This window comes from Gossypium arboreum, chromosome 12 (genome assembly GCF_025698485.1).
Source record: "Gossypium arboreum isolate Shixiya-1 chromosome 12, ASM2569848v2, whole genome shotgun sequence".
Taxonomy (NCBI): Eukaryota; Viridiplantae; Streptophyta; class Magnoliopsida; order Malvales; family Malvaceae; genus Gossypium; species Gossypium arboreum.
Window position 1 is genome coordinate 114,375,369 of NC_069081.1, and position 21,175 is coordinate 114,396,543.

General features: G+C 35.8%; 2 protein-coding genes and 1 pseudogene across 18 annotated transcripts; 2 read left to right on the forward strand and 1 right to left on the reverse strand.

Annotated features, from left to right (window-relative positions):
• Positions 1-1,704: 1,704 nt before the first annotated feature.
• Positions 1,705-13,669, forward strand: LOC108479142 (uncharacterized). 16 transcript variants are annotated; one of them, XM_053023065.1, is made up of 19 exons: positions 2,025-2,287; positions 2,497-2,597; positions 3,517-5,213; positions 5,324-5,686; positions 5,901-6,059; positions 6,461-6,849; positions 7,037-7,364; positions 7,446-7,518; positions 7,682-7,734; positions 7,812-7,919; positions 8,004-8,635; positions 8,741-9,781; positions 9,996-10,101; positions 10,435-10,609; positions 11,061-11,128; positions 11,248-11,363; positions 11,454-12,326; positions 13,146-13,239; positions 13,356-13,669. In XM_053023065.1, exons 3-19 carry the CDS (start codon positions 3,527-3,529, stop codon positions 13,358-13,360), a joined length of 6,270 nt encoding a protein of 2,089 aa, XP_052879025.1. In that variant the 5' UTR covers positions 2,025-2,287; positions 2,497-2,597; positions 3,517-3,526; the 3' UTR covers positions 13,361-13,669. The 16 variants fall into 16 exon arrangements, with proteins under 16 accessions (XP_052879020.1, XP_052879019.1, XP_052879022.1 ...); XM_053023060.1 differs by adding an exon at positions 1,705-2,010 and having other exon boundaries at positions 2,225-2,287; positions 2,489-2,597; positions 7,037-7,518; positions 8,004-9,781; XM_053023059.1 differs by adding an exon at positions 1,705-2,010 and having other exon boundaries at positions 2,225-2,287; positions 7,037-7,518; positions 8,004-9,781.
• Positions 13,670-14,022: 353 nt separating this feature from the next.
• Positions 14,023-19,117, reverse strand: LOC108479143 (O-fucosyltransferase 29). Of its 2 annotated transcripts, XM_017781564.2 has the most exons (10): positions 19,102-19,117; positions 18,379-18,889; positions 18,190-18,280; positions 17,298-17,374; positions 16,927-17,015; positions 16,653-16,842; positions 16,177-16,358; positions 15,586-15,688; positions 15,114-15,442; positions 14,023-14,650 (listed from the first exon to the last, which is right to left on the reverse strand). In XM_017781564.2, the coding sequence occupies exons 2-10, from the start codon at positions 18,628-18,630 to the stop codon at positions 14,335-14,337; spliced, it is 1,629 nt and encodes a 542-aa protein (XP_017637053.1). In that variant the 5' UTR covers positions 18,631-18,889; positions 19,102-19,117; the 3' UTR covers positions 14,023-14,334. The 2 variants fall into 2 exon arrangements, with proteins under 2 accessions (XP_017637053.1, XP_052879026.1); XM_053023066.1 differs by lacking the exons at positions 16,653-16,842; positions 16,927-17,015; positions 19,102-19,117 and having other exon boundaries at positions 18,379-19,085.
• A 262-nt stretch (positions 19,118-19,379) lies between these two features.
• LOC108477862 (metalloendoproteinase 1-MMP-like) lies at positions 19,380-20,864 on the forward strand (annotated as a pseudogene).
• The last annotated feature ends 311 nt before the right edge of the window (positions 20,865-21,175 follow it).

Consider the following 21,175-nt stretch of genomic DNA (forward strand, 5'->3'; position numbering starts at 1 on the left):
AAATTTTAAATTTTTTCATGAATTATGTGATAGTCATTAAAGTTTAAACGCTAAAGTAATAAACAAGTACCAAAATAATTAACAAGATAAATATTAATGGGCTTAATTTGTTATTATATCATTACATAACTAAAGTTAGGCTTAATTAGCCAACTATTTTTGTTGAATATATTAGCCAACCATTTTTAAATCTGGTAACAAATTTAATATCCCTGTTCTTTTTCACTTATAAAAAATGGGGTTAATAAATAAATTTGCCACTTTATTACGTGTAAATATTAAAATTCGTTATTATATTTTATTATGGTTGATTTTATCATTATATGTAATTAAAATTTACAACTAAAATTTGATTTTAATTATATTTTATCATTCAACTTTGATTTTTAATCAAATTTTACACTCAACTACATTCCAGAGGATTTCAAGACAATTTAACCCAAAAAAAGTTTTCAAATATTTCATTTTAATGAATAATTATAATTAATTTATAAAAACATATTAAAATTAAGAATTTATGCTTCCTTTAAATAAATGAGCACTTAATACTACTATTTATACTAGTCTTGTGAGTGAAAATAATTATTACTATAAATTTTATTACACCCGTATAGGTGTGGAAATTACGCATTAGAACGTATGAGTGCGTTTATAAATAAATATAACCATTGATGAACTGTAAGATTTAAAACTAATAATAACCTATAAGCAATAGGTACGAAATTAAAATAAAAATAATTTAGATATTGAGTAAAAAATTTTAATAGGTAAAAACATTAGATTAATAATATTAAATGTGCTTTATTTATCATAAAATAATAAAAAATAAAAAATTTATAATAGGAAAAAAAAGTAAAACTAATAAAAGAGAGAGACAAAGGTGGAAATCTGAAAATGAGAGTAATTTAAAAAAACCATAAATGTGTTTAAAAGTATATATCACAAATGTGTGTTTAAAAGTAATATACAATAAATAATAAAACGTATGGTTTGAAATTAATTAATAATAACACATGAAATATATACATATTAAACTTTAAAAAATTAGATAATAAAATGTGCATAATAGAATTAAAATGTATACACATATTAAAATAAAACTTTAGTTGAGTTGTAAATTAAATATTTTATTAATGCAATTGGTTTGGGTTCAAATATCATCAGTATACATATTTTTATTAAATAAAAATACTAAATATCCTTGAATAATATAACTTATTTTTAATTACAAAAGTACATTTTCATAATTTTTCTAACCGAGTTAGTGACCCGATTGAGGGTGACACGAATTCGATTAGGTACTTAAATAATGTATAGATTATTTATTTTGTAGTTTGATTTTTTATGTACATTTATTAGTGAATTGATTAAGTGAATCAAATGATATCAAAATCGATCAATCTTGAAGAATGTATGGAGTAAACCTATTTACTTCAGATTAAATTTACTCTTTTTTTTTTGTTTTTGTTCTATTTTCTTAATTAATTAAAGCCCGATATTAAAAAAAGTTTTATATGATATTTTTGAAAAATAAATATTTAATATTTAATATTTAATATTTATATAAATATTTATTCTTAAATCATTAAAAAATTAAAATTAATTATAAATTGTATAAAACAAAATTCAATTAGAATAATAGCAAATTTATAACTTGAATTCAAAAACCGTCTAAACTCCGCAATTAAACAATTTCTCTATTTTATCCAAACAATATCATGAACTTGTTTTCAGTTTCTCTATTTTTTTTTTCCTCCGCCCTAAAAATTAAACGTACACAAAATCATCTTAAGAAAAGAATATGTACAAAATTATTACAAGTTCCCGGGCGTGTTCACATTCAGAGGTTACTTTGGATTTTCCAAACCATTAACCAGACGAAGGAAGGAAAAGTTTAACATCCAGTCATATTTTACGTCACACTTTCCATCGTCACCGTCTATTTTCATTCTCATCGCGTAAATCGAACAGCAACGAACTCAGCTGTGGCAAAAGAAACGAATCACAACGGTATAATTAACATTATTATTATAACTTTATCGGACGAATGATAATAAACCATGTGTCATATTCGTAACATTGACTGCCATTTGATGTTCGCCATTTTTAGAGTTCACTGAACCCAATTTTTTTTTTCATTTTTCAAAAGCATCACTAGTTTCGCTCAATCGTTTCTCTATCATTTTCTCATAGCGGAAAAATCTCTCCTCTCTTTCTCTTTCAGTGACTATTTTGTTTTGCTTCGATTCACCGGAACCCTAACTCAGCCGGCTGGAGAATTCAACCGGTAAGGCGCGGTTACTAGTTAATTCTTCTATTCATTTACTCCTCCATTAGTTTAGGTTTTTATTCTAACAAAATTTTCTCTTGTTCATTTTCTTTTATCTTCTATTCTTTGTTTTCTGTTTGTATTAGTTTGATTCCTTGTTTTTTGCTGCCCTTTTTTGCTGATATGGTGTGGTTAAAGTGGTATTGTTTTGAATTGGAGCTTTGTAGTGCAGTAGATGACCGTACGATTAGGGAGGAGTTGAGATCAAGCGGCCAGGGATTTTGCCACCGAATGGAGGGAGGTAGCGTCTCTAGACTTACTTGCTCTGGTAACTGTTCACATTCCTACTTGGTTTTTTTGTAAGCAAATTCTATTTTAGGGTTTTCGTTTTTCTAGTGTAATTAAAGAGCTTGGAAACAGTTATCTATCTTCTTGAAGTGGTGAGGTATAGTGTTATTCAAAGGTTATAATTATTTTTTTTTTGTGGTTTTGTGCGTAAATATATTGGAGCCGAGTTCTTTTATTAAGTTTTAAGTTTGACCGTAGCTCAGTCAATTATTTTGCTAGTTTCTATTCTTTTAGTAATAATTTGCTAATAGTTAATGTGATTGCGCTGGAGGTTTTGTTTAATTCAAATTGTAGTTGACTAGTTAATGGTTTGAATTAGAACTTTGTTTGAAATTAGTTCATGGTATACTTGTATTGATATCTAAGTCAACCTACTGATAGTTCAGGATGAAAAATACATGTTTATTTTACTTATTAAGGATTATTAACTTGTACACTTCAGTAGGTTTGAAAACTCCACAGATGGCTTTCACTTGCTATGTTTCAGTTTAACTAAATTTGTTAACCTGATAATGTAGTGTTTATTTCCTTATGTTGGATATATGACAAGTATGTACAGGAAGTGTAAATTGGTGAAAAGAACTCATAACCACCATTTATGCATTTTGGATTTCGAGTGGCATATTTACTCTAGTTGTCTTCTTTGATGAGGTTGGCCTATGCAATGTGAACAGTTTAACTTCTTTTCCCTGCTTTACTCTTATTTGTACTGTAAATTAGCAATCAACTCTGCTGGAGGTATTTAGATGGGTAATGTGGATTGTTCTGTTTGGAGAAATGCTGTAAAGTTTAAGCTTTCCATGCAATTCATACTGTGGCAGGATACTCTTTAAACTCAGAGATCTGATCTCTTTATCTGATTCATCAGTTTGTTTTCTTCTAAACCTTTTCTGTTGTAGGGATACACTCATGGATTATGATGACAATGATTCCCAAAGCCAGAATCTTCATTTAGCTGGTGAAGGAAACAATAAATTTCCTCCTGTTTTACGGTCATATGATCTCCCAAGATTTGATTTTGATGACAATCTTCGTGGGCATCTAAGATTTGATAGTTTAGTTGAAACTGAAGTTTTTCTCGGCATTGAAAGTAGTGAAGATAATCAGTGGATTGAAGAATTTTCACGGGGGAGTACAGGGATTGCATTTAGTTCTAGTGCAGCAGAACCCTGTTTGATTTCTAGGCGCACCAATGTCTGGTCTGAGGCGGCATCCTTAGAATCAGTTGAAATGCTATTAAAATCTGTAGGGCAGGACGAAACTACTCTTGATCAGACTATTAGTAAGGATTCAGATGCCTGTGATGAGCTGGGTTGCATGATAAAGCCGATGGACCCTAGTTTGAAACACAGAGATAGTAGCCTTTCTAAAGTTGGGGATGACATACAACCTGCCCTGCATACAGGTGAGATTCCAGGGAAATGTGTAGATAATCAGTTGGTTGAAGATTCTTCTCAAACCCATGAGGGTGGTCCATCTGTTCATGGGGCATTAGAAGATCCAAATAGCAAAAATACTGACATACCTGCAACTGAGAGAGATGAGTCTAAAGATGGTAAACATTTTGTTGTTAATGAAAATCTAGTGGAAGCTTCTGCTGATCAGTCTTTGGATGACAGTGTACAGGAAGATAAATTTGCTTCTGGGTCAGAAGTTAATACCGTAATCCCTTCTGTGCAAAGCACATGTATGACTAGTGTTTTGGTAGATGATGAAGATTCCACACATTTGAAAAATGATATCATTGATAAAAATGTGGACAATTTAGAGAGGGAAAATGTTGGTTTAAGTCCAGAACTTCACATCGGTGGTAAGAACTTGGTTGATGATACAGTTGCATGTGTTACCTCGCATGTGCAGAAACATTCAGCCTCGGAGATGCAATCTAGGGAAGAAGAACATGCTGCTGGAAACAGCACTGCTAACATGAGTGAGCCTTCTGGTAGAATATTGGAAGGGAATTCTGACCTCCATATGGTGGAAGAATGCAGCAAGCGTGCGGGTGTAGAAATTCTTCTGCAGACCAGCAAGTCTGAAGACATTGTCTTGTCAGAAGGAAAGCTACATGACACATTATCAATGCCCATTGGTAGTGATATTACCCTCAAGGAGCATGAAAATGAGGTTAGTGATACTGGTACTAAAATTTGTACGAGTCTAGAGTCAAAGGTGAATTCAACGATGAAGCTAGCATCTGATGCTATTGAGAAGAAGGATTTGTTAGAAATTGATTACCACCCAGATAAAAAAATCTCGAGCAGCAAGTCTGAGAAATCTTTGTTGTTAGCAGAAGATGGTAAAGGTTCTAAGGATGAAGGTGAAGATTCTCATGATACTTTGGTTGCTGGACCCACGAAAGTATGTGAAAAGTACATCGTCACTGAACATATTGATGATCATAAATGTGATAGAAGTGTTTCAGTTGCTTCAAAGCAGAACACCAATTTGCCTTCTGATTGTAGTAGTGCAGATTGCTTTGATGATAGATCCCCACTTGTAACAAAGGGAGTTGATTCCTCATCATTCGGTGCAGGTGGCAGGGTAAATGAGTTAGCTTCAAACCTAAAACCTGATGTTCCTGTCAGCAGTATGTTGGGTATGTATATACTGAAGCATTAAGTGTAATAATTGAGCTTTTGCTTTCCTCCTTTATGCCTTCATTCACGCATCCTGTATCATATGCTAACTTAGTGTTCCTTGGTACAGTGGATTGTGTTCTTTTGCCTTCTGATAAGGGTATGCCAGCCAATACTGTTTTGGATAAGAAAGAGGTTCAGGTACCATCTTCAGAAGCAAGTTTCTCAGTCGTAAAGACTTCTGAAATGACAACCGAAAAAGGTGCTTCTTGTGAGACTGGTGAACAGTTCTCATGCAAGATAGTTGATCAGTCATTGTTAATGAAGAATACCACTACACTTGAAGGCGAAAATGGAGACCAAACACTTTGTGGAGTCACATTGGAGGTTGGAAAGGATATGCACTCATCATCTATTGTCTCTGATTCAACAGTGAGGAAGACTGATGGTGACAAAGCTCTAGTTATCTCTGAGGTTTCTACAGATTCTGCAGGTGACCTATAATTCATAGTATATCTTGGTTTACAGTTAGCTAGTTATTATCTCAACTTAAATTTGAATATAATAAAATTCTTATTAGTTATTTCTTATACATCAATCCTTTAGGGTGCGTTTGGTACTTCTATTTGGTAGTCTTCCATAGCCAGTGCATTCATTTAAATGCCTGTTTCACTGTTTTCCTTATCTTGTTATTATGGCGCTGTCAGGTGATGCTTCAACTCAGCTGAACAAGACCTTGATGAATTCAGTGCCTTCAACTTCAATGGAAACCTCCCATAATACTGACCAAAATCACCATAAAGATAATAATTCCAGATTGGTTTCTGAAGAGATCAGTGGTCGTGTTGCTGTGCATCAGGTTGATGGTGAGTTTCTTTATCAGTTTTTTCTTGAAGTGATTAAAATTTAATATTTTATGCCTTTCATGGTGGAACCCATCCTTTACTGTTGTCCCCAGTCATTTTCCCTTAGATTGTTCATTTTTTGTGTTGGTAAAAAGTTTGTTTTCTTCTTTCTTTGCTATCCCTCCCACCTCTCCTTTGGGCTCTCGAGATGGATCTTTCTTTGTTTTTAACTTCTTTATTTTGTCATGTTGAATGGTAACTCAAATTTTTATTGTTTTTAGAGATGTAAAAGTCCATGAATAAATTGCATGCTTAGCCTCTTTCATGCGACTGTTTTCATTTGAGACCATTTCATTAGTCTTTTCTGTTTTCCTCCCACAATTTTCATGTTATCATTCTCATGGGTTATTTTGATTTTGCAGTTGATCCTGCAAAGGCTACTTCCTTTGCTTCTGTGCCTTCATCTGAATCTCAAACTAAGTTTCACATGATGGAAAGTGGAAGTAGCAGTGCTGATCTTGACAATCCTTCCTGTGGCTCTCCAATTGTCATTAGAACTTCCGAGCAGTCACAAGGTAAAATTGAAAATGGTGTGAAAAGATCCAAAGATCAGAGTGCTGTAGCATCTGGTGTCACTAATGAGGAAGCGAACAAAGAGAAGTCAATTTCTCAGGATACAGAAGGAAATGATGCAACTCCAGGAGACAAAAGTTTCACCTTTGAGGTACCTCCATTTTTAGGTGTGTCTGAACAAGAATCTGGAAAGAATTGGCAACCTTTTTCGACCACGCAACACGACAAAATATCCCCGGTAAAGTTTCATTTTCCAAAGTGATGCATATGGTTTTGTTAAAAAGTCCATTTTGTGCTCTACTATTGTCCTGCTTCTTGTCTTCTAGCTGAAGAATTTTAAGAAGTATGATTCTACTTTTTGTTTTTCATTCCGGTTATGCTCTATCCCTCATGCACTTGCTCTCTCACTCTTTGTCTCATACAAGAAGGCCATGGAAGGAACTCCATCAACCTCTGGCTTAAGCAAAGCGGGGGCCAAGGCTGCTCGAGAGACAAGTTGTGCAAATCTTCAGGCACCTAAAAGGGAGGATGTGCGTGGTGGCTTCAAAGGGACTTCTGAGCGTAAAACAAGACGAACAGGTGGTAAGAGTGCAAGTAAGGAAGCTGCTAAAAAGGGAAATGCTGCAAAAGAGAGAACCCCTGCAAGGGAATCAGAAAGAAGTGATAGAACAAGTAATCTGTCACTCAGTTCTGCTGGAACTGGTCAACTTGTGCAATCCAATGAGATGCAGCACTATGGACATATAGAAGGCGGTAATATGAAACCATTTGGTGTTCTTTCTACTTCAGTATCTAGTCTGCCAGACTTGAACACATCAGCTTCTTCATCTGCAGTTTTTCAACAGCCTTTTACAGATTTGCAGCAAGTTCAGTTGCGCGCTCAGATTTTTGTATATGGAGCTTTGATGTAAGACTTGTAACTTTCATTTTGTCTTGGCATGTATTAAAATTTTTGTGCATGTGCTTTGGTATTCTTGTCAACTCCAGTTGTTTCTGGTATTGCATTTTCATTTAGTACGTTTGATCATCTGAGCACATCTATCTAAATGTTTTGAATAATGTTGCTGCAGACAAGGAACAGTACCTGATGAGGCATATATGATATCAGCATTTGGAGGACCTGGTTAGGTTTCTTATCTCTAAATATGTTATCTTTGGGACTTTTATACAGATATGTTCACTATTTTGGGCTGTCTGCAGATGGTGGAAGAACCATTTGGGAGAATGCTTGGCGAGCAGGTACTGAGAGGGTACATGGTAAAAAATCACTTCTTGTTAGCCCTGAAACTCCGTTGCAGTCTCATATAGGTATCTTTGCTCGTCTTAAGTTGTTGAAATAGTTTCTTCTGATTCTGTTATCTATTAATTTTGTGCCTTGGTTGAGATGCTCAGGTGCTAAAACTTCTGATCAATCGATCAAACAAAATACACTTCAGAGTAAGGCTACATCCTCACCTGCTAGTCGTTCTACCAGCAAGGGTACTCCAACAACATCAATTGTAAACCCAATTATACCCCTTTCATCACCACTATGGAGTATTCGTACACCTTCTGGTGACGCCCTTCAACCTACTGGCTTTCCAAGAGGTGCAGTTATGGATTATCAGCTAGCAATTTCTCCATTACATCCTTCAGCTACAAGGAATTTAATCGGACACAATTCTTCTTGGATGTCCCAATCCCCTTTTCGTGGCCCCTGGACTCCACAGACTTCTGCATTTGATGGCAATGCTGGTTTTCCTGTGCGTCCAATCACAGAAGCAGTTAATTCAAATCCTGGAATAGCATCTGTGCCTCATTCTTCTAGCATGAAACAGGTTTCTGCAGTTCCTGTGGTCCAGAGTGGAAGTCCTGCCAATATTTTTGCAGGGACTCCACTGCTTGACACAAAAAAGGCAACATTAAAACCTGGTCACCATTCTGCTGATCCAAAGCCTAGAAAACGGAAAAAGTCTACAGTTCCTGAGGAGTCTGGGCAGAGTATACCTCATTTTCAATCAGAGTCCCCATTGGCTACTGTTGTGGTTAGTCAGACCTCTACACCTGCTGTAATTACCATTCCTGCTACCAATATATCCAAGTCCACTGATAAATTCATTACATCTGTCTCTGGTAATTATCTCAAAAAGGGTGACCAAGAATCAGATCAGAGGGCTAGTCTCTCTGAAGAAACTCTTAGTAAACACAAAAATGCTCAGAAGCATGCAGAGGATGCTGCTGCTCTTGCTGCTGCTGCTGTTAATCACAGTGAAGAAATATGGAGGCAGTTGGACAAGCACAAAAATTCAGGGTTGGCACCAGATGTTGAAACTAAATTGACTTCCGCAGCTGTTGCAATAGCAGCAGCTGCTGCTGTTGCAAAGGCTGCGGCTGCGGCTGCCAATGTTTCCTCAAATGCTGCCTTACAAGCAAAATTGATGGCTGATGAAGCATTGGTTTCAAGTGGCTACAGAAATTCCACTCCCAATAATGCAATATCTGATAGTGGGAAGAGGTTGAGCGAGGCTACTCCTGCATCCATCTTAAAGGGTGAGGATGCTGCTGCTAGTTCAAATTCTGTCATTGTTGTTGCCAGAGAAGTTGCTAGAAGGAGGGTAGAAGCAGCTTCAGCTGCCGCAAAGCAAGCTGAAAACATGGATGCCATTGTTAAAGCTGCTGAGCTGGCAGCTGAAGCTGTGTCACAGGCTGGAAAGATTGTTGCTATGAGTGAACCTTTCTCATTGGCTGAATTGGTAGAAGCAGGTCCAGAAGCATATTGGAAAGTACCCCAAGCATCCCCTGAGCCAGATGGTGCTATTAGAGAGCAGATAAACATAGGTGGTAGCATGGAAGCTCCTGGTTCATCTGTTGGGCATCTAAAAGAGGTTCCTGGGGACAAGAGGGAAAAGCAGGATAACCACAGAAAGTCACCTACTCATAGAGAGATGACCAGAGAGTCTATGGAAGATCGTTCTAGATTGACAGATGGCGGTTTGGCTCCTGTTGCAACAAGTGAAAAAGATAAAAAAGGACAAAAGAGGCGCAAAGCTTCAGATTTTGCCAAAACTAAAGGAGTTGCTTCTGAATCTGAGATTGGTTTTGAATCACCTTTGATGATCACTCAGACTGACCATGAAAAAGCAGGGGAAACTTCAAAAGATAATAATATAAGGGAAGGCTCGCATGTTGAGGTCTGTGACTTTTATTGAAATATTACTTGAGATTTTGATCTTTAGTTGAAATACACTTATATTTGATGGAAATTTGACAATGTAGTACTGAGTTTGAAAAAAATTGCATTCATTTGTCCTAGTTACCAGATGGAAATGTTGAAGTTTTATATACACATATTATTGATCTTATATTATATTTGATTTGTTTACAATTTTACTATCTCATGCCCAGGTATTGAGAGATGGAGGTGGGTCAAGAGTAGCATGGTTCCTGGCAGATATACTGAACTTGAATGATGGCAAAGCTTATGTGTGTTACAATGAACTTCGACAAGAGGGTGAGCTACCACAACAACTGTAACTTATGTTTTAGCTGAATCAACTGAGTTATGTTAACTATGAAAGCAGATCTGTTAGAATTCTTGTCCTTAATTTTTATGTAATTCCTTGTTGATGTGTGTGCAATTTTACTCTCTTTGGGGATCTCTAGGCTGAATCACAAATTTGCTTGTATGAATTAAATGCACCAGAGTGAGGGTATATTTCTTATGGACTTCTCTGCATAGAAACTTTCAAGTTTCTTATGGAAAAACAGTTTAGATGTCTTGCAATATGCGCAAACATCAATAATGGTTATCTTAACAAACCTTTTTTGACTGCTTGTCTTACAGATGGTGATAGGCTAAAGGAATGGGTGGAAGTTGAAGGTGATAGGGCACCTAGGATACGCTGTGCTCGTCCTAGTACAGCTATGTCATTTGAAGGAACAAGGAAGAGACGCAGGGCAGCCATGGGGGATTATAATTGGTCTGTTGGAGATAGGGTTGATGCATGGATGCAAAATAGGTATGCATGCAATGTTTTTTATATCTTCTTTTACCTATTTCTTGCAGTCCATTGGACAGAAATGGTACTGTTGAAGATTATGGGGACATTATAAAATATATATGAGGAAGTAGAATTTTGGATAATTTGTCTATATTTTCTAGCCAACCTTTAGGATATCCATTAATACCTTTTTGTGCAACCCTACGATTTGTCATTTTGTAATCTGACAAGATATTCACCTTTTGATGTTTAAACAAACTGATTTATGCTAGAATGCATTTTTATGCCCTGTTTTTCTGGATGGCTTTGGACTACCTTTGTGAATCAAATGCTATTTATTTCCCATCAATCATGTATTTCCTTGTGCTAGAGGGAAGGAGAGTTTCAATTCTATCAAGTTGTTTCAATTTTAATTATCAAGGAATGAACTGATGTTTGAAATTATTATGTTCATTTATTTGGCTTTCAGCTGGTGGGAGGGAGTTGTCATTGAGAAGAGCAAGAAAGATGAAACTTCATTTACTGTCCATTTTCCTGGTATGCATGACCAAGTAGAACAGTTATTAACGATCTGGATTGTAATCTGCTCAGTAGAAAAGTCTATACAGCCTCTGCTCTGAGAATAGTAAAACTTTATTTTATTGTTTTTATTGCAGCTCAAGGAGAAACATCTGGTGTCAAAGCATGGCTTCTTCGTCCTTCTCTGATGTGGAAGAAAGGTAGTTGGGTTGAATGGTCCAGCTTTGTTGATAATAATGAGTCTTCCCGTGAGGTGTGATATGCTAGCTTATACTTGTGATTGATGCTTCTCTCATGATACTTTGATTGCTTCTTGGTGCTAAGTCATTGATCTATTTTTCAGGGTGATACCCCACAGGAAAAGCGACAAAGGTTAGGCAGTCCTGCGGTTGAAGCCAAAGGGAAAGATAAGTTTTCAAAAAATGTTGACATTAAGGAATCTGGGAAACCTGATGACACGAAATTGCTGGATTTATCTGCAAACAAAGAAATATTTAATATTGGTAAAAGTACCAGAGATGAGAGTAAACCTGACTCACTGAAAATGATACGTACTGGTTTAAAGAAGAAAGGATCAGGAGTGGTTTTTGGTGTTCCTAAGCCTGGAAAGAAGCAAAAGTTTATGGAAGTAAGTAAACATTATGTTGCAGATCAGAGTAGCAAGACTCATGAAACTAGTGATTCAGCCAAGTTTACAAAATATTTAATGCCTCAAGGATCTGAACCTCGTGGAACGAAAAATAAAATTGAACCAAAACGAATGGCTGTATCCAAGCCCAAGATTCTCAAGTCCGGAAAATTGCCTAGTGTTTCTAGTAGAAGTATTCCTCAGAAGAACTACTTATCAAACACTATGGTTTCTGAACCTGAGAGTGTTGTGGCCTCAGATGTGTCAAAATTGGAGGATTCTGTAAGCCATGCTGAGAATGTATCAGGAAAGCCAACCTTGATGGAGTTCAGATCATTTTCATCTTCTGATGGAGCAGCAGAGGGCCCGGTCTTATTTTCTTCTGTGGCTGTCTCATCAGATGCACCCCTCAAGAAAACTTCAGCTTCAAATGCTAAATCTGAAAGGATTAATAAAGGGAAATTCGCGCCATCTGGTGGGAAATTGGAAAAAATCGAGGAAAAAGTTTTCAATGATGATACAACAAAAACAAGTTCTGAAGGTGTTGAACCTCGTAGATCTAATCGCAGGATTCAGCCAACATCAAGAGTAAGTTAATAGATATGATCATTCATTTCATAAGTTTCATTATACTGCAGAATCAAAATTTCTAGATCTAAATCTATTTCATATGCTAAGTATACTGCTCTTTTCTTTTTTGGGAAAATGAATTGAAATTTTTTTTTCTTGTACATCATGTACCCCTGTGAGCTTTGAGTTGTGCTTTGAAAAATTCCTTGCTTGTAAACGGTTGACAATTTATGTGTAAGATTTGATTCCGGGTTTCAGACTCTTTAGGGAACAAGTTGAGAAGTAGAGGTTTGCTTGGAATATAGGAACAACATTTCCCGTAGGAAAATGAATTTGACAGTGTGTTTTGCAAATTTGTTGAATTCTTATCCTATCTACTGGTATTGGGGTGAAGAGATTTCAAGCAGCATCTTTTCCATATTTCTATTTTTCTATCATAATCTAGGAAATCAACATTGAGATATGACATTAACATATTTGGTTAGACAGATATGTGTCTAAAATATAAAATTGTTACTGGGTATCACATAGAATGTTTTGTTGAATGAAAATGGGAATTTATAGAGTTTTACTTCTGCTGTTTTTACTTCTTTAAGAAGAATAGTTGTGCTTGGTGCCAGCTACATATTAAACTAGGATATGTTTCTTCCCTGTATGATGTCACTTAACCCTAAGAATTCTTTGCCCGTCTTCTGCTCACTTGTCTGAGTTCAGTGATGTCGATAATATATATGTTATCAGGAAGAAGGGAAATCTATTATAATCACTAACCACATTTATTTTCCTGCATTTACAATTTGTACTGATATGGTTACGGATCTTGTTTGTTGCCCACAGCTTTTGGAAGGGCTACAAAGCTCGTTGGCCATCTCAAAAATTCCTTCTGTTTCACTCGACAAAAGTCACAAAAGTCAAAGTAGAAGTATGAGAGGTGGAACTTAAATTTCAAATCGCTCTATTCTCAAATCAACATTGCTGTCCTTTTAGCCTTCTTTGTTATTAAACGTACAATGATTCATGCAATTGTAACTGTCTGGAAAATAACAGGTTGAGAGGTGCCCTCCTGCAACTAGGGGAATCCAGTCTTAAAAGAAATTCAGCGAATATCGGATGACCAACATACACCAGTGTAGCTTTGTGTAAATTATCAGATGATAGAGGAGAAAGCTAGGAACGAAAATTTGCTTCTTTGTATTTTTGATGTAGCGGTAGATATATACATATATATGTTTAGTGTTCTTTAGTTTTATTTAGAATTATTATAATCTGATCTGTCTAGGCCATGCTCTTTTGTATATGGAACGTCTTTAAGTAGTTGGGTTTGATAATTGAAGTGCAGCATCGGAAGTGATATCAACCCATGTATTTTGTTGCATCTAACTGCTCATTGCTTATTCAGCCTTCTTTGCTCTCTTCGTGGACCTAGATTACTTGGGGTTTCTTCTAGTCTTCTGTTGACCCAAAAGGAATCAAATAAAGATCAGGCTTCAAACCTTTTTTTTTTTTTCAATTTATCATGATAGTTTACATGTGTAAGATTTATTTATTACTCGAGAAAGTCGTATTTGTCCTCATGGGTAAGCGTTGCAGACATTCAAACCCGAGGAATGGTTTCTTCCAAATCGTTTGTAGGAAATATATATCTTAGCACTGCTGTGACAAATCTATTGGAAATGAACTTGAGTATTGAACGCTTGATTTGAATACCGTCTAATTATAAAAAGAAAAAGAACTAAATATAATTCGAATACTGTCTAATTATAAAAAGAAAAAGAACTAAATATAGTCCAAACCAAAGAATCTCTAGTATCGCACATACCTATCTACCTAGCAAATATATTATGAATAGTCGCAATTTCTTAAAATTACCTTTGCCTGTACAAAGATTCAATTCCTTTTTCTCGTGTCTACTCGGTAAAAGAGAGAAGAAACAAGAGAAACCTTCCCTGACCGGGTTTTGGCTCAAATCAACTGGCATGTTCTGTCAGATTTTGTGCCTGCTTAACAAAAGATGGCAGAGATGCAATCAGATTAGAAACACTTGTTCATCCCCCTTGGCTCCTAAAACTGGCTCTTCTTCCTTGCTTCTGTTCTTCAATCCTTGATTTCCTCTTACTTGTTCCGACTCAGGATCTCCGTTCTTTTTGCAAATACATGAATATGGATATTCATGAAATTCACCACGTCCTGGTCTCATCTCATCTGGCTCTCCCATGTATCCTCTTTGAACTGCCTTCACCTTTCGGGCAAAGGTGTCCCAATCCATCTTATCCCTTTCCATAAACAAAGAGCTTAATCTCTTGGCATTTGGTCTTATAGTCCTTTTGTGCCCCATGTATCTCCTTTGAATCCAAACAAGCAATCATGAAGAATTAAAGAAAGTTCAAAGAGAATCAATCCCATGCTAAATACGCAATAAAACAATGGACGATGTAAAATGCAGAGAAATAAACAGATACACGCCTATGGAGCTCAGGGTAAGCAGCTTGGTACCAAATATTCAACTAATGTTAATAAAAGCTGATGCAATACATATTCTCAGCATGGGCCCACCAAAGGGGTAAATCTAACATTACAAGCCCCACATTGTATTACAGGTATGCAAATCAATGCAGGACCATGTTAAGAGCATTATTTTGCTTATAGTTGATGTCTTTAGAACCTGGTCGAAATTTCACATCTTTAAATTACTTCAACAGATAAAATACTAGATAAACATAAAAGTTAGCACCTATACACCACACTTGGGACTCTACCAGAAGAAAAAAAACAAAGCATGATGCAAGAAATAACAAGATTTCTCACCTTCTACCTGCTAGAATTCTTGCCATATTTCCATTATTATTGGTGACAAAAACATCACTTTCATCACAAACAATGTAGTCTATGGCAGCAAGGCGAGAAGAGAATGGAAGAAAAGGTTTCAGCTCTTCATTGGCAAGCCTTTCTTTTGTGTAGAAGTTTGGAAATAGATCTCTTAGTGGTCGCAGAGTCTCTTCTCCACCATATATTTCTCCAGATGCAACATAAATGTATGTGTCATTTGCAAAACCAAGTGCCCGCAGCATCAATCCTACTTCATGAGGAGTGAGTGGACATTTACCTCGACTCCTCTCTCCATCAGCATCTAAATCCTGCACAAATGTGAAGATGAGTGCAATTTTACTAAAATGCAGGATGAAGTAAAAAAAAAAAAAGGTTGGTACTGCTGAAAAGAATTATTATGGTGTATAGTAAAGAAAGAACTGGTGAGAAGCCATAAAAAATGGAATCTCACAGGTAATGTTTCCCATCGTTTTCGTATTTCTGCAAGTTCATATCTCTCCTTGTCCCCTCCACCAAAGTAACAACCAGAAAATGCTAGCATATCAGGTTCAAATCTGTAATGAAATAAGGTTTGAGTAATATCAGGAAAACAGGTATTAGAATTTTAAATTATTCTTAAGGATGTTTCTCAATGCAAATGAGCCAATGTGCTGTTATTGAATACACATGCACTCAGATGCAGCAGTGCTGATGCAGAAAGTAGTCATTGGATATGATGCCATGCATAACAGCAAAATGTATACATATAAACGAACTGAAGTTAAGATGCCTTTCCAAAATTCCAAGGATTGGGCACTTAAGGGAAAGGCATTCTACAATGTCACTAGCTTATCTGGCTTAAAAAATTTCAAATCAGATCACCACCTGAAAGTGAAGGGACTGAAAATAAGTCTAGTCATACCAATTCCTAAGTATGCCATTTTATATGCAAATGCATCCCCAAGGATTACTGACAAACCTTATTTCAGGATGCAGATCTAATATATTACTGCTTTAAAAACCCTTGACATGCACATCTAACCATCTGGGATAAGGAACAAACCTCAAATGGACTGCTATAAAACGTATTGCCATTTCACGCATTCTCAATACAAGTTTCTGTCCAAGTTCTTGAATAGGTTTTGTAAATCTTAAAGCATGAAAATTAGCCCGGCAACGCAATTTTTGTAGCTCTTCATCAATGTTGTTGGCCAGTCTGTAATCAAACTTTGTTAGTTGAAGGACCTACAAAATTTTCAGAGAGTTAATTGCTGCACTTTCACACAAAAACCATAATATCCTAGAAAATGTATAATACAAATATTCTAACAACATATGATTCAATTACCAAGATATAAAGAACATAAAAGTTAAGGAAATTGTTAAAACTCTGCCTTTGAACAGCACAACCAGGAGAGAGAGAAGGGAAGGAGGGGGGGGAGAGGGAATGAAGAAAGATCAGAAAGTTCAATTCTGAAAATTATATCTACAATCAACCTAAATAGCATTAGTGAAAAGAGTATTTGAAAGAGATCTTACACGTCTTCGTTTAAGTATTGGCAGAACTTGGTCTAGATAATATTCTGGAGGGGATTTCCTTGGGACACGCATACTGTAAGGATTTTTCTCCATTGATCGCATGAATTTATCAGGAACTTTTTTTACAATGGTAACATCTTTTACTAGGTAAGAAATGAACCAGTTGACATCAAAAATGTTGACAAAGTCACTGCATGTCAGGGGAAAAAACCTTAACAATTGAACAGAGGAATAGGATATTAATTTGAACTTCTAATAGGCTGATTCAACTTACCTATTATCCTTCCAATACGAATTATGATCTAACTCAGGTACCACTAAGGTTGCATTTAGAACCCATGCGACAACTACAGCATCAGATATCTGTGCAGCATTATCAAATTATGAATTCTAAACAAATAGTACTATCCAAGGTCAGTGAGGATAATAAATTCAGTATGATGCCTAAATCTCAGAGGCACACCAAAACTCAATTTATTCAAATCAACTCAAATCGTATTGGTTTGAATAATACATAATGCAGGAGTAACAATACTAAGTAGACACACATAAATAAGTTAGATATGCCATTGAAGGAGTTAAAAATATCTTCCATTAGGATATTTACCGAAAAATAAAGCATAATGTGTAAAAATTTCCACTTACTCCTGTTCTTTGTTGATTCAGTCCACCACTTGCAGCAATAAGCAAATAACCATTTGATGATCGCTCACGTACAGCATCTAGATATCAAATATCAATGTAAATGATGAATCAGTGAACTTAAGAGACTGGTTTGGTAAATTTTAAATGAAAACAGTGTCAAATAGATTCTTTCTAAGAGGTAAAAACAGATGATACTAGACATCAGGTATTAGAACCATTTTACTAGAAAATTATGCTACAAAGAAAAGAAGTATCACAAAGTTGCCCAACAAGAATTAATTCCATCTAATGCCCCTTCAGGGAGAAATCATCAAGAATTAGTTTTATTCTTCAAAGTTAAACACCAACATTATCAGCTAACACATCATAAACATAGGCAAATTCAAAGCTCATAATCTATTTAAGCAAAAGAAGCAGTCAAGGTAGATTGCATTGTTGTTTAGGTGCCTAGACTTGAAAAATGCAAAACTATCGTCCTCGTGTTTCTATTAATAGTCGAAAATGTTGGAATTAGATATGTCCTTGATACAACATACAATTAATTGATTGCTTAGCTCTTTCTTACCTCAGGACCAAACAATTTACTGACTGCCATCAAAAAAACTTAAAACTACTGTCTCTCAATCACAAACTTAGAGAGATGCACATAATTTTGAATTTCCAAAACAAAAACCAAGAACTTTGCATTACAAGTAATTAAGATAAACATCCAAAGCAACAATCTTAGCATCAGTTAACATGTTGAAAAACAAGCGCATAATTTCAGATAAAACACATTTAAGGAAAGTAATCATTCCTGTTATGATTGAAATTTGCTTCTTAAATCTTAATCCAGTCCAGCTTTTATTTAGAGAAACCAAAGTTTCCAAAAATAAAATGAAAATTAACGTACGAGGAAATTTACGACTTCTTTTGCTGCATCCATAGAAACTTTGTCCATTTTCAGATTTCCATATATCAATCGGTCCTTTATTACTTCCATCCTGCAGCATTTGCATCAAATTAGCATAAAATATAAATAACAATTATAATAAATAAATACATAAATGAAAGCGAAATTATTCTTTATTTTTCACTGTACCAATTTGAAATAGAGTTTTTGTTTCACAAGTCGCCGGGAATACCAGTCGAGATCAGAGACCACATGTCCGGTGAAGAGCGAAACAATGCCTAAGGAGAAAAGCATCAAGCCAAAGACGAGCGACCATGAGATTGGCTTACTCTGCTGCGCCGCAGAGGATCTCCACCTCCAACATACATGCTTGTTGCTTAGAACGGAGCCGTTCAGGTTTACCGATACCACGCTAAACATCCACGCCTTCGCTCCACCCATAACGAACACTACTACGACGGCAACAACGACTCCGCCCTCAACTTCATCACTTATTTCCACCGCAAATCCCTCCTCCCGCTCTCCCCAACAACCACAATCATCAAAGAGTAAAGGAGAATGAGAGGGTATGTCTGTAAATAATGCCAATGCGGAGGTTTAAACGAAGAATAAGTAGGGTTTTGCTTCCTTTCTTTCGATCGACGCTCTCAAAATTCTTTCTCCAAACGGGGCAGATTTGTAAGTCGCAAGTTACTGTGAACTAATAGGACAATAAATTTTGACCAAAAAAATTAATAATAATAATAAGAAGAAAAATAAATGAAGTAGAAGTAAAGAAAGAATAAGAAAACTGAAGATTTTGTCTTAAAATATAATACAGTTTTAATTAATGTTTACTGAAATGCAGATTTGAAGAACAATTAAAGATATGAAGAATTTAATTTGAATTTTCATAAGTGGGAAAAAGGAAACCTTATTTAATTATTGATTTAGCAAAGAGCTATTATGTGGACAAGAAATTTATCTGAATTTAAATTAAAAATGTAGGAAATTTTTTATAATTGGTTCAAATTTATAAAGTGAATAAATTTGAAAAGATGGCAATAAACGAAGACGACAAAATACAAACAAAGGACACTTCTCTATGAGTTATGTAATAAAAAGTGGGTTTTTTTTTTATTTTAATCATAAACATGGATTAAAATGACATTTTCAAAAAAAAAAAAAGTCTATGGCCTTCTTTGGTAATATCCCACCTTTTTTACTAGCGATAATATCCCACTTAAGAAATAGATTTGCGTGCCAAAACCTACTGGCCTCTTTGGTAATCATGAAATTGAAACCATCTATCAACTAATATTGTTGTTTCCCGCTGTCTTGGTTCTCTAGAAAAGGTAAACCATGCTCTGCCTTCAAAGTATCTCCAGGAAGGGGCAAGGCAGAATCTATTTAGCTTTCTCACCCCTTTTTCTTGTTCCTCAATTTTATCTCTGCCTATGATTGCTTCAAATTTCAGCTCTAGTCCCCAAAATAACTAACAACAGAAACAATTATGTTTCCGTTGTTTGGTAATTGCTTCTTCCTCTTCTTCTTTCTTTTTTTCTTCTGTTTTCTCCCACGTCTTTGTTTTCCCACTGAAATCACATCGGGACAAGCAACTATCATAACTACCGATGATCACAACGCTACGTGGCATAATTTTACCCGCTTTAAAGATGCCGAGAAGGGTAGCCACATTAGTGGCATATCGGAACTCAAGAAATATTTTCAACGATTTGGCTACTTATCGATTCCTGACAATCAAAACGACAACTTCACTGACGTTTTTGATGCTCAATTCGAATCCGCCGTGGTTTTGTACCAACAAAAGTTTGGGTTATCGATAACCGAAAAGCTCGATTCCAAAACGATATCGACAATCATGTCCCCGAGGTGCGGCGTTTCCGACACCAGTCCGACAATCCATGCGACAAAACATTTTGCCTATTTTTATGGAAGGCCGAGGTGGGATCATGGGTCGTCGATGACTTTGACGTACGCTTTTTCGTCTACGGATATGATCGATTACATAAGGTTACCAAAAATCAAAACAATGTTTAAGCGCTCGTTCTCAAAGTGGGCTTCGGTGATTCCGGTAAACTTCACGGAGATAGACAATTACCCATCGGCGAATATTAGAATCGGGTTTTTCAAGGGCAATCACGGTGACAGTCAACCATTCGACGGGGTTTTAGGAGTGTTAGCTCATGCTTTTTCACCAGAGAATGGAAGGTTCCACTTGACAAAGATGAAACGTGGGCCGTTGATTTCGAGAAAGTGAAATCAAAGGCGGCTGTCGACTTAGAATCAGTGGTGACACATGAGATTGGCCATATACTTGGGTTGGCCCACAGTTCGGTCAAAGAAGCTGTGATGTATCCAAGCTTGAAGCCACGTAGTAAAAAAGTGAATCTTAAACTTGATGATGTAGAAGGTGTTCAAGCATTGTACGGATCAAATCCTAACTTCAAATCCAGTTCTTTGTTGAATTCTGAAAATTCTTACAACAAAGCAATTAGACTGAATCCTAGATCACGTAGTTGGACATTTTATTCAGTAATGGTAGTTATTTTACTGCTTTTGATGATAACATAAGAGCCTTCTTTTTTGAGCTCCTTTAAAAAATTCTTTATAGTATTATTTATGTGTGAAGAAAAAGTTGTTCACACCAAAAGAAAGAAAAAGAATTGGAACAATTCTTTCATTTGTATTAGGAGAATGACATTTCAAGAATCTTACTTGAAATCATGGCATAAAACGCAATACTATGGGGTGACATGGAGGGGTCAAAAATGAAAATGCTTCGGCCACTTAATATGGCTCTCCTCAAAAACCCAATAAAACTTAAAAGAATTATGATTTGGTTGAATATTGTAACCTCCTCAAAGAAACTACTAAGTGGGGACATCTTGCCAAATGGATAACTTTGATTCATCATCCCATTTTTAGTTTTTATAAATTCTAAAATTCCCATTCGTCGTGACATCATCAACGCCTGCTTCTAAAC

Coding starts and splice junctions, on each gene's coding strand:
- LOC108479142 (XM_053023060.1), top strand. CDS start 3,527: ATGGATTATGATGACAATGATTCCCAAAGCCAGAATCTTCATTTAGCT. Junction 7,735..7,811: donor ATCAGCATTTGGAGGACCTG/GTTAGGTTTCTT, acceptor GGCTGTCTGCAG/ATGGTGGAAGAACCATTTGG. Junction 7,920..8,003: donor TCCGTTGCAGTCTCATATAG/GTATCTTTGCTC, acceptor TGAGATGCTCAG/GTGCTAAAACTTCTGATCAA.
- LOC108479143 (XM_017781564.2), bottom strand. CDS start 18,630: ATGGGTGGAGCGAAGGCGTGGATGTTTAGCGTGGTATCGGTAAACCTG. Junction 18,281..18,378: donor AAAAACTCTATTTCAAATTG/GTACAGTGAAAA, acceptor CAAATGCTGCAG/GATGGAAGTAATAAAGGACC. Junction 15,689..16,176: donor TTTATAGCAGTCCATTTGAG/GTTTGTTCCTTA, acceptor ATTTCATTACAG/ATTTGAACCTGATATGCTAG.